This window comes from Cucurbita pepo, chromosome 8 (genome assembly GCF_057944985.1).
Source record: "Cucurbita pepo subsp. pepo isolate OVF chromosome 8, ASM5794498v1, whole genome shotgun sequence".
NCBI classification, from domain to species: Eukaryota; Viridiplantae; Streptophyta; class Magnoliopsida; order Cucurbitales; family Cucurbitaceae; genus Cucurbita; species Cucurbita pepo.
This window is the reverse complement of record NC_141805.1, coordinates 2,142,556-2,153,959: the sequence shown is the minus strand read 5'-3', so window position 1 is coordinate 2,153,959 and position 11,404 is coordinate 2,142,556. Positions and strand designations below refer to the sequence as shown.

General features: G+C 41.2%; 2 protein-coding genes and 1 long non-coding RNA gene across 4 annotated transcripts; 1 reads left to right on the top strand and 2 right to left on the bottom strand.

Annotated features, from left to right (window-relative positions):
• Positions 1-1,307: 1,307 nt before the first annotated feature.
• LOC111800337 (nuclear transport factor 2) lies at positions 1,308-6,507 on the bottom strand. Of its 2 annotated transcripts, none has more exons than XM_023683981.2 (10): positions 6,269-6,507; positions 6,065-6,123; positions 5,841-5,975; positions 4,891-5,197; positions 3,836-4,098; positions 3,553-3,745; positions 3,347-3,468; positions 3,197-3,262; positions 2,473-2,554; positions 1,308-1,751 (listed from the first exon to the last, which is right to left on the bottom strand). In XM_023683981.2, exons 1-10 carry the CDS (start codon positions 6,483-6,485, stop codon positions 1,534-1,536), a joined length of 1,662 nt encoding a protein of 553 aa, XP_023539749.1. In that variant the 5' UTR covers positions 6,486-6,507; the 3' UTR covers positions 1,308-1,533. The 2 variants fall into 2 exon arrangements, with proteins under 2 accessions (XP_023539749.1, XP_023539750.1); XM_023683982.2 differs by having other exon boundaries at positions 6,065-6,173; positions 6,269-6,406.
• Positions 6,508-6,620: 113 nt separating this feature from the next.
• On the top strand, positions 6,621-7,797 carry LOC147791363 (uncharacterized). The gene is made up of 3 exons (XR_015422227.1): positions 6,621-7,137; positions 7,386-7,474; positions 7,678-7,797. It is a non-coding gene; the product is annotated as an uncharacterized LOC147791363 (long non-coding RNA).
• LOC111800338 (28 kDa ribonucleoprotein, chloroplastic) lies at positions 7,604-11,116 on the bottom strand. Its single transcript, XM_023683983.2, has 4 exons — positions 10,708-11,116; positions 8,573-8,674; positions 8,188-8,460; positions 7,604-8,086 (listed from the first exon to the last, which is right to left on the bottom strand). The coding sequence occupies exons 1-4, from the start codon at positions 11,098-11,100 to the stop codon at positions 8,027-8,029; spliced, it is 828 nt and encodes a 275-aa protein (XP_023539751.2). The 5' UTR covers positions 11,101-11,116; the 3' UTR covers positions 7,604-8,026.
• Positions 11,117-11,404: the final 288 nt, after the last annotated feature.

Here is an 11,404-nt window from a genome sequence, read left to right as displayed (position 1 = left end):
ATAAAATAAACGAACAAAGCATCCCACATTCATTCTTTCAAACGATGTGAATGGACTTGACCCTCTAGATCATCAGTCTGTGACAGGGAAGGGAGGTGATAGTTCAGTATAATTCAATGAGATAGAAGTCCGCTCTAGATCATTAGTCTGTGACAGGGAAGGGAGGTGATAGTTCAGTATAATTCAATGAGACAAATGAATTCAGGCATGTACAAAATGGTCAATGACTCACACCAATGTTTCCTACCGTCATGACAAGCTTGAAAGAACATAAATATAATAAATGAAAGAACATAAATATAATAAATAACAAGGCAAAGGCGTACCACCTCTCCCATATAGAATTTACCATTTGGTCTAAGAATCACATACACACTTGAAGCACCGATCGTGGCCAGAGGTGGCTTCTCTTTGGCATCAATCAGACCACATTGAACTTGTAGCCGTTCAAGCTCACCAGCTAGTAGATCTACCTCCTTAGGGGCCTAGCGTCCTTGTTGGCACACCACACCACCCAGTGTCTGGCCTCTGATACCATTTGTAACAGCTCAAGCTCACTACTAGTAGATATTGTTTATTTTGACCCGTTGTGTATCGTCATCAGCCTCACGGTTTTAAAACGCGTCTGTTAGGGGGAGGTTTTTACACCCTTAGAAGCAGTGCTTCGTTTCCTTCTCTAACCAATATGGGATCTCGTAGAACAAAGAAACTACCAAACAAACCCTATCAGCTTCAATTTTCTTCCACAAGACACCTGTTTTGCAAGTTGTTTTTTATTTTATTTTTATCAGCTTCTACTATGACACCATTTGACTTGAGATTGGATTGGGCATTCCCATTAAGCCTTGCATGAGAACACAAAAAACTTCAAATCTGTCTACTTACGATGGATCTCATCTCCGACATTTCCACCTGAGAAACAAAAAACATGTTTGGACGACACACCTTTTACTGAACATGACAAATAATCCTAGGAACAATCTCACTCAACTTTTGATGCTTGACATGATAAAAGATGATAAAAGATGATAAAAGATAAGCCAGCACTCACAAAACTCTAATCAACACTCTAATCAAGAGTAGCTACTTGTGAGAGATTCTGAAGAAATAGACACAATCCAGACAAAGCATAACAAAATGAAGAAATAGAGACCCTGAGCTAAGCAGAAATACCGACACAAAATGCATGAAACTTAACCATGGAAGAGATAAGCGAGTGAGTAAATGGGGTGAAGTTGTTCGTAAGGAATCCGATCCAAAAAAACGCCAAAGGGGGGAAGAGACGACGGGTATGAACACAAGAGAGGTAGAGACAAAATTTGATTATATTTAAAACAATGAGGAAATGCAGTGAGTTTCATGAAATGTTGTTTAAATCAAGAAACCCAATGGAAAAAATAATGATGCAATTCATATTCCCTTAGACAAATAATATTAGCTTAAACTGACTCAAATTATTCTTCAAGGTGGTAATGTGAGTGTGCCTCTGTTGATAATGCTAGAACCAAAACTGTTGCTTTGCTAAACGATGAGCTATGATGACTCTGATGGACTTTCTCCATTTCTTGATATTTGGTGGCTGTGGTTCACTTTGTCCTGTCGAGTAGTAGGTCGATAGAAGCCGTTGCCTCTCGGTCTGATATACTCACGGTCGCTTCCGTCTCGAACTCCTGTATTGTAACTCCGAGAGCTAGAATGATGCCCCCTAGAAGACTCTGTGTGATAGCTACCTCTTCCTCTACCACCCCTTCCTGCTCGTAATGAAAGCCAGTTCAAATAAGGAATTCAAAACTAAAGCTGAATAAGGTATTAAGAACGTCATGTCGTTCCACACGTTCATTCGTAAGCAGCAGATAGACAAAACATATAACAACCCAAGCTCACCGCTAGTAGATATTGTCCGCTTTGGCCCGTTACATGTCGCCATCAGCCTCACTGTTTTAAAACGCGTCTGTTAAGGAGAAGTTTCCACACCCTTATAAGAATATGCTTCGTTTCCCTCTCCAACCGATGTGGAACCTCACAATCCACCCCATGGGAGTCCAGTGTCTTCATTGGCACACCGCCAAACGTCTGGCTCTGATACCATTTGAAATTGCCTAAGCCCACTGTGTTTTAAGTGGCTGTTACAAATGGTATCAGAGCCAAACACTAGACGAGGTGCTAGCGAGGACGTTAGGCCATCAAGGGGGTGGATTGTGAGGTCCCCATAGATGAAGACGGGAACGAATCATCCCTTATAAGGGTGTGGGAAACCTTTCCCTAACAGATGCATTTTAAAATAGTGAAGCTGACGACGATACATAACAGGCCAAAGCAGCGGTGGGGTGGGTTTGGGATGTTACAAAGCAGCAGCAAAGCCATCACATGGTCTATCATATCAGGGTATCAGCAGATGCATGTACTTTGAATTGGAAGATAAGAGTATCAACATCAAAATTCTAAAGAGATACATTGTGAAAGAATGCATACTTCCTCCTTGGTGTGGGACGTTGCTGTTCGCTCTCCGCTCCTCGATGTATACTTGACGCCCAGCAACCTGAGCAGTACCTGCCTGGAAAGAGGAAAAAAGAACTGCTAATCAGAATCTAATAAGGTAAGGGTTGATCAGGCAATTTTTTAGTTCAAAAAATTATGGGTGGATGTTCGTGAGATCCCATATTAGTTGGAAAGGGGAACAAAACAATCTTTACAAAGGTGTGGAAACCTCTCCTTAACAGATGCGTTTTAAAACCTTAAGGGGAAGCCTAGAAGGGAAAACCCATAGAGGACAATATCTGCTGGTGGTGGGCTTGAGCTGTTACAAATGGTATCAGAGTTAGACACCCGATAGTGTGTCAGCGAGAACACTATCCCCCAAGGGGGTGGATTGTGAGATCCCACATTGGTTGGAGAGGGGAACGATACATTCTTTATAAGGGTGTGGAAATCTCTTCTTAAGAGACGCGTTTTAAAACCTTGAGGGAAAGTCCGGAAGGGAAAGCCCAAAAATGACAATGTCTGCTAGCGGTGGGTGGGCTTGGGCTGTTACAATATTGGGGGGGGGGGGGGGGGGGGGGGGGGGGGGGGGGTGTGTGGGGTGGGGGATGAAAGATTGAAACCCAAAATGTTTTTAAAGCAAGAAGTAAAAGTTCAATCTAAAAAGAAAGAATAAGAAAACGCTAAGTTCCAAGGATTTCAAGTGAAGCAAACCAACCTTGATAGCGTTTTGGACACCAGTGACGTCTTCAAATTCGACAAATGCATAGCAAAAACCAACATCCTGGAAACCACGAGTTAGTCGGGCATCGAGTAATTCAAGACAGGCATCGTGAAATACATTGAAAAGATAAAAAAGAACATAGACCTTGCGGCTCCTAATAACCACCCCATCAGAACTGAGTTTTCCAAAGTGCTTGAATTCCTCCTCAACTTCTGAAGCAGACACAGTGGATGGCAAGTTTCTTACATAAACAGACTTAATTTCACCTACATACATAGAGGTTAAAAATGATTATACTTCACATAGAAATAGCTAAAGATCCGAATAACGAACAATACGACATGGCTAACCTTCATCATCAACAGAAGGGAACTCGCCCCCTGTCTGTTCCCTTTCGGAGTTATTTTGGAGAGCTGTAGTTAATTGCTGGGCGGTGGACGGTGGAGTGTAGTTTTTCTCTGAAGCAGATGGTGTGCTCTTACTAACTGGATACTGAGAAGCAGCAATGGAAGCGGGCGCTTCTTGTCCTTTAGCAACTCGAAGCTAAAGAAATTAGAATAAATGAAGTCAGTTCCATCAAATGCTGCATATGTTTAAATCTTTGGTGAATTGATTGTTAATGTCAAAGCTTACAATTGAAGCATATGTTTGCTTTTGGGGCTCCTCAGCATGTTCTTCAACAGAAACAGGGGAAGGATCTGGTGAAACAGTTGGTGCATTCTGATGGATAGAATTTACGTCTGCTGTACTTTCCTCTATAATGCTTTTTGGCTCAGGAACTTGCTGCAGTTGCTGCTCGACAAACTTGCGGTTATCGACGTGACCATTTTCTTTGACAACTGGGGTTGCAAACTCTCGCGGGGCCTGGACTGCACCATTCAGTGAGTAATTGGGCACTACAACAAGAGTTTAACTTCATTCAGCAAAAACTCGGTATCAAATCGACTCCATGGGAGACTCCAAGCCAGAACCAAAAAGGGAAATCAAAAGATAATCCAAAGAACCAAGTTTTATCAAAGAAAATTTAACAGAACACCTCAATAGTATGAATAACAAAATAGTTTCGTGAAATCCCACATCGGTTGGGGAGGAGAACGAAACACCTTTTATAAGGGTGTGGAAACCTCTCCCTAGCATACACGTTTTAAAAACCTTGAGGGGAAGCCCAAAAGGGAAAGCCCAAAAAAGGACAATATCTGCTAGCGGTGAGCTTAGGCCGTTACAAATGGTATCAAAGCCAAACACTGGATGATGTGTCAGCGAGGAAGTTGTTCCCCAAAGGAGGGTAGACACGAGGTGATGTGCTAGCAAGGACGCTGGGCCCCGAAGGGGGGTGGATTTGGTGGGGGTCCCACATCGATTGGAGAAAGGAACAAGTGCTAGCGAGGACGCTGAGCCCTTAAGGGGGGGGGGGGGGGGGGGGGGGGGTGGATTGTGAGATCCCACATCGGTTGGGAAGGAGAACGAAACACCCTCTATAAGGGTGTGGAAACCTCTCCCTAGCAGACGCGTTTTAAAAACCTTGAGAGGAAGCCTGAAAGGAAAAGCCCAAAGAGGACAATATCTGCTAGCAGTGGGCTTAGGCCGTTACAAATTTCAATGATGATTACTCAAAGGTTGTGTTCTAGAATCCAATACATCCAGAGAAGCAAACAAATTAGCTCCCCCATGTGATTAATAAATCAAACCTGTCTCAGGAGCTGTGGTTGGAGCATTCAAGGTGGAATCAAGATTGCTCTGACTTAATAAGACTGCTGGATAATGGTGCACTGGCTCCTCATCAACAAAGTGAAAGATATCATTCAGAACAAAATAGCCTTTCTCTTGGGGTGCAAGAAAAAAAGTTTGCACAAATTTTCTCATTTGATTGAAATTCTTCATTTGAACAGATCCAGAAACCATCACAAGAACACCACCATTCCATGATTCTAATGAATGTGCTGTCTTGATCTCAACCCCGGTATAACTAAGCGACATCACAAGAGCATGGATTTGCTGCAGATTAAACAGCAAACACAAACTATATGAATCATAAGAAGAAATATGCCATGAAATGAATCTACTAAATGATGTATTGTCTAACACAATTCAACAAAATATCAATGAAAAATAAGTCATAAACCACTACATGGCGTACAAAAAAAACATAAGCCGGTGTTTACCAAGTGTTTGAAAGAAAAGGTTTAAGGTTGAGTTGAATGAATCTTGTTTTCAGTGAAATGAATCTAAAGGAAGGGAAGAACACGAGGAGTATAGGAGAAAGAACCTTTACAGTCGAGTCAAATAGCAAGGAGACCGAGTTTACAATTCAAGAATAAGTAGGTTCAATTAGGTTTAGGCGAACGAGTGAAGTTCGTAAACTATCATAATCTTTCTAAGTCTTTACTTTGCAGCACTGAAGGAGAAAGAACCAAGAGATACAATAACGCTGCAACGAACAATAACTGAATTTACCTCTGAAAGAATAACGAACAAGATAAGGGACCGTAACATAGTTCAATCACAGTCGAATTCATCCTAAAATGTAAAATCAAAACAAGCCCACACACAAACACATTATGCACTTACAAAAAGTAACGCTCACATTGTGCACAGAATTCAAAAACTTCAGTTAAGAACAATGAACCAGGAAAAATACCAGCATTGCAGTGGCGGACTCCCTGAAATGGCCATCAACACGAAGCATAGTACTCGCATCAGAATAAAACTGATGAACAAAGTCAGGTTGCTGCTGAAGAACCTGATAGTACTGCCCAACAAAGTACGTTCCCACCTAAACCAGCCAAACCCCACGTCAAATTTCTGCAAGGAAACAAACCCCAAATGCCCAAACAGAAGAACAAACAAGGAAATAAACAAAACCTGAGCGGCAGTGACCGGAATGTGAAAGGGCGTCCCCATTTGATCGAAACCCTTAAACCCTAAAAATCGAGAAGAAACAAGAACAGGTCCCACAATCAAAATCTTAGATCTACAAAAACAAAACCCATTTCAGATCATCTATTGAACCCATCACAGATAAATTAAAAAACACATGAATAAATACAGAGATTTAGAGAGATATACAGAGAGAGAGAGAGCAGCAGAGAGCGAAAGAACGCAAGGGTTTAAGCGATACAGCGGGCGAGAGAGAGCTCGGGATAAATTCACAGGGAATATTCTTCTTCTCCGCCACTGATTTTTGGGTTTTTGGTGATTTTTGGTTATATTTTCTTATGATTATTTGGGTTTCGAGGTGTTTGCGTTTCTCTGTAAGCTCAGCCGTTCTTCGAGATTGCTTCATCAGATCATTGGGTTCATATTTCTTTGGATTCTATTCATTTTCAATCAATTGGGTAATTAAATCAAATGGAAAAGATTTTTGAAAATAAATAAATAAAATGACTATTTCTATGTTCTTTTGTTTCCCTTTCTGAAACATATGACGTCAATTGGATTAAACCAATCTTTTTTTATTAACATTTTAATTATTCTTTAAAATTCAAGAATTTATCAAACAAACAATTTGAACTTTAAATTAAAAAAACATGTTTTTCCAACAACCAACGGCCAATCTCATAGGGGTGTACATTGAACCCGACAACCCGAATCGATCCAATCCAAATTGTAGGAGTTGGGTTGGATTGGATTAATTTTTCTGAACCCGACGAGATTCAGTGTGACAAAACTTCGGGTTGACCCAAACCGAGTAAAAAGTAACGCTGGGGTTTACTCGAGCACATAAATGCATAATAATTTTGCCCAAAAGAGGAGGGCGCCTTGTTTTCCTTGTCTGCTGACACAATTGGCACGATCCTTTTGTGTCTCTGCGTCGCTTTTTTTTCGGTTTTGGGAGACATGGAGCAGCACAATACTGCTTGAGTTTGCATTTCTTACGCTCGTCACTGCCTGCCCACTGCCCTACTGCCAAACCTTTTCTTTTCTCCCTTAATGAGGTAAGAAATCACTGGAAGATTAGGTTTGTTTAGTGGGGTGCACACCAAGTGTTTGAAGAAAGTCCTCAAAGATGAGTTTTTGAATTTTTAGTACGTGGGCTGGTTTTGTTTTTCAGCTTTGAGTGTATGATCAGTTTCATTAATATGGTGTTTCTTATTGTTCATTGAGATTGCTACATGTAAGAACATCAAACTCTACTCAAGACGAGCGATTCTTTCGGACTAAAGTGGACAATATTTGCATGCAGTGTACCAGCGAGGATGTTAGGACCCCAAAGAAAGTGGATTGTGAGATCACACATCGGCCGGAGAGAAGAACGAAACATTCCTTATAAAGGTATAAAAACCTCTCCCTAACAAACGTTTTAAAATCATGAGGCTGATCACGATACATAACAAAACAAAGCAGACTTCCATTTTTTTCTAGTATGGAGTTTATCTGTTTCAAAGATCACTCCTTAGTCCCTGCTACAAGTCTCCCACTTCATTAAGAGACCATCAAATGACATTCTCACTAATAGTTTCAATTGTGAAGTATAGGATTGAGATATGAGTAAATGAAATACATACAGCAACAGATGAGAAAGAAACTTCAATTGCTTGCAGAGTTCAACCAGCTACAGCAAGGTAGAAATTCATTCCTATTTCCTTCTCTTATTCATGCTACAACCATTTTTGAAATCTTGTCTGATGATCATCAGTTTGAATCAGGATTCACATGATATCTCTACCATGATAGCTGGAAACCGAACATATTATTCCCGTTGAGATTCGCTCGTAACGTATAGAAGTGGGAGACGGGATGTATACACAAAAGAGAGCGGTTCGTTCAGTAACAGCTAGGTAGAAATTCTTTCCTGTTTCTTGTTTAGTCATTGTATGCTGATATTTACCCCTGAGCTTGTTTTCCTTGAGCTAAGCTAACACGTATTACCCTGCCTTCAAGTTCCTAAGAACTCGAAAAAACAGACACAATTGAGCTACACGAAAGGAAGTGATATAATAACAATGTGAACAGAAAGATACATAAGAACTAAGAAAGACTCGTACCAATTCATTACAAGCTTCAAGAGCTGTTTCCATCTCTGATTTTGTTGAATAAGATACAAAGCCATATCCACGTGACTTTCCGGTCTCGTCATCGTAGATGACCCTTGCTCCGACCACATTTCCATATTCTTGAAATGCTTGTGCCAAACTTTCAGATGTTACTGACCAGGATAAGTTACTGACATAAAGTTCATACTCAGAATCTGGATATAAAAGTCCTTTAGGCTTAGGTTTGTCTGAGAAATTAACCCTCAATAGTCTGCCCATGTAAGCCTGAATATAAGTGATACTCATATTTAGCATCAGAGTCCAACAGTTCCAATTATATCAGGATAGATATAGCAACATAGAGGACAGAATGAAAGTAAGAGAGAAAAATTCTCACAGTTCCATCCAGATTTTCGATGACTTTATTGCAATCTTCAATGCTGCTCATGGTTACAAATGCGAATCCTCTACTTTTTCCAGTATTCCTGTCATAAAGAACCTTATACCGTATGAATTGATTAGTGACTCCTCAGGAACGAGGGATTTAATATGAAAATATTCTCTTGACTATTTAGTTTTAAGTAGAGACTGAATGCAGATTGTTGAGAATTCTGTTTTTAAGGACAAATGCAGACGATTGAACGTTGGAACTTTCGTTAAGTTTAATGGGGTTTTCTTAAAAAAAAAGTATCGTGAGCGTCCAAACTAGCTTATGGACGTCGCAACTTATATCACGAAAAGATAGCCTAGCCTTGATGCATTTGGTCATTCAGAAAACCTATATAGATCCCACATCGGTTGGAGAGGAGAACGAAGCATTCTTTATAAAGGTGTGGAAATCTCTCCCTAGCAGATGTGTTTTAGAAACCTTGAAGGGAAGCCCGGAAGAGATAGCCTAAAGAGAACTATATATATTAGCGGTGGGCTTGGGCTGTTATAGTTGGTAACAGAGCAAGAAATCGAGCGATGTGTCTGCAAGGAGGCAGAGCCCCGAAGGGGAGTGGACATGAGGTAGTGTGCCAGCAAGGACACTGGGTGCCAAAGGAGGTAGATTGGAGGGTCCCACATCGATTGGAGAAGGGAACGAGTGCTAGTAAAGACGTTGGGCCCCGAAGGGAGGTGGATTGTGAGATCCCACATTGATTGGGGAGGAGAACAAAGCATTCTTTATAAGGGTGTGGAAACCTCTCCCTAGCATATGCGTTTTAAAGACTTTGAGGGGAAGTCCGGAAGAGAAAGCCCAAAGAGGACAATATCTGCTAGCGGTGGGTTTGGTCTGTTTGGTTCAAATCCATTCCTTCTCCATTCACTCTCTCTTCCGTTCCTTATGACCACTAGATCAATCCATGGTGGTAAATGATGGTTAACGTTTTGAGCTCGAATTTGAGTAGTAAGGAAGGTAAATGAAGGTTAGCAGCTATTTAAGCATACAACCCCACAAAGTTGTACAAACAAAGGACCAATTCTTCAAATAAATAATATATTGGATATCATCTTGGCACTGTAGCACCTTAGTAACAGAATCATACCCTGCTACAATGCTCTCATTCCATGAAACCCACCATTGTAGGTCTCATACTGCTTCAACAATTTGGTTAAAAAAGGAATAGCACATTGGATCAACATATAGTTGCCACTTAAATATCAAACCTAGCCAGTGGGTTCTCTGTGGATATTTGAACTAATTACAAGCATCTCAAAGTATGAAACGATTGCTTAAACCTGCAACATTTCAATAAGTTGGTAGGATCTAGGATAGATGTGTCGAGGATTGTTGGGAGAGGAGTCCCACATTGGCTAATTAAGGGGTTGATCGTGGGTTTATAAGTAAGGAATACATCTCCATTGATATGAGGCCCTTTGGAGAAATCAAAAGCAAAGCCATGAGAGATAATACTCAAAGTGGACAATATCATACCCGTATGGAGGTTCATGATTCTTAACATGGTATTAGAGTCATGCCTTTAACTTGACCATGTCAATAGAATCCTCAAATGTCGAACAAAGAAGTTGTGAGTCTCGAAAGTGTAGTCAACAGTAACTCAAGTGTCGAACAAATGATGTACTTTATTCAAGGGCTTCAGAGAAGAAGTCGAGCCTCGATTAAGAGGAGGCTGTTTGAGGGCTCCATAGGCCTCAGGGGAGGCTCTATGGTGTACTTTATTCGAGGGGAAAATTGTTGGGAGAGGAGTCCCACATCAGCTAATTAAGGGGTTGATCACAGGTTTATAAGGGATACATCTTCATTGATACGAGGCTTTTGGAGAAACCAAAAGCAAAGCCATGAGAGCTAATGCACAAAGTGGACAATATCATACCATTGTGGAGGTTCGTGATTCCTAACAAGATGACCACCTAAGTTTTGAGGTATTTTCTTCGGAAACATCAAGATTCGATACCCTAACGATGAACTAGATCTCTTGTGAGCTTGACTTCGAAGCAAAGTTTTCATATAATGCCATTGAATATAAATGAAATCATGAATTATAATTCAATGTAGAAACTAATCGGTGACATTTGCAGGCAATCTACCTCAATGAGCTCGGCGACCCCATAATCCTGAACGATGTCAGCAAGCTGTGAACTATCAACACTGTAAGGCAAATTCCCAAAATACAGCTTAGTTTTCCCGGATTCCACTGGAGAACCACCGTCCACCACTTGCCCTTCTCCCTCCTCCGCCGTCTCATCCGCCACACCCTCTTCAACCCCAAATGTCACAGCCGCCTTTCTCTGCACAACGGCGGCGGAAATTCCCAGAGCCGGCCGCCACCTCTCCGAGAAAGCTCTAAGCGGGGCCGATTCAATGGCAAGAGAGCGGGACAATATGGGAAACATTAGGGCTGATGGGGTTGTAAGGAGAGCATCAGAGAGCCAGCGCTTGGTGGTGAAAAGGGAGGCTCCGGCGGCGGCGGCGGTGGCCATGGTGGGAGAATTTGATAGGGAGGAGATGGGTAGCATCGGTGGAGAGTGGAAGGCGATGGCGCCCTTTCTCACAAGAAAGTGTCTTAAGAGATTATATTAAATCCCCATTTGGATAAGTATATCCACTTTTATTACCATTATTTTATTATCAAATATTAACTTCTTGATTTTTAAAAGGAATTAGGAGCCAAATAGCATCCTAACTGCCCAATCATTAGTGGTTCGACTTTGTCCTAGAAACTACATCTTTAGCTTGGTGGTCGATTTCATTCTCTTAGATGTTTATGGAGCTGAGATGGGGAAG

Bases quoted from the DNA above. Each gene is read 5' to 3' on its own strand.
- LOC111800338 (XM_023683983.2), bottom strand. From the start codon at position 11,100: ATGGCCACCGCCGCCGCCGCCGGAGCCTCCCTTTTCACCACCAAGCGC. The intron at 8,675-10,707 runs GTAGATTGCCTG...ATACGGTATAAG, and splicing joins GGGTCGCCGAGCTCATTGAG to GTTCTTTATGACAGGAATAC. The intron at 8,087-8,187 runs GTACGAGTCTTT...TCGAGTTCTTAG, and splicing joins TTGAAGCTTGTAATGAATTG to GAACTTGAAGGCAGGGTAAT.
- LOC111800337 (XM_023683981.2), bottom strand. From the start codon at position 6,485: ATGAAGCAATCTCGAAGAACGGCTGAGCTTACAGAGAAACGCAAACAC. The intron at 3,263-3,346 runs GTCTATGTTCTT...CGTGGTTTCCAG, and splicing joins TGGTTATTAGGAGCCGCAAG to GATGTTGGTTTTTGCTATGC. The intron at 2,555-3,196 runs GTTGGTTTGCTT...TCCTCTTTCCAG, and splicing joins GTGTCCAAAACGCTATCAAG to GCAGGTACTGCTCAGGTTGC.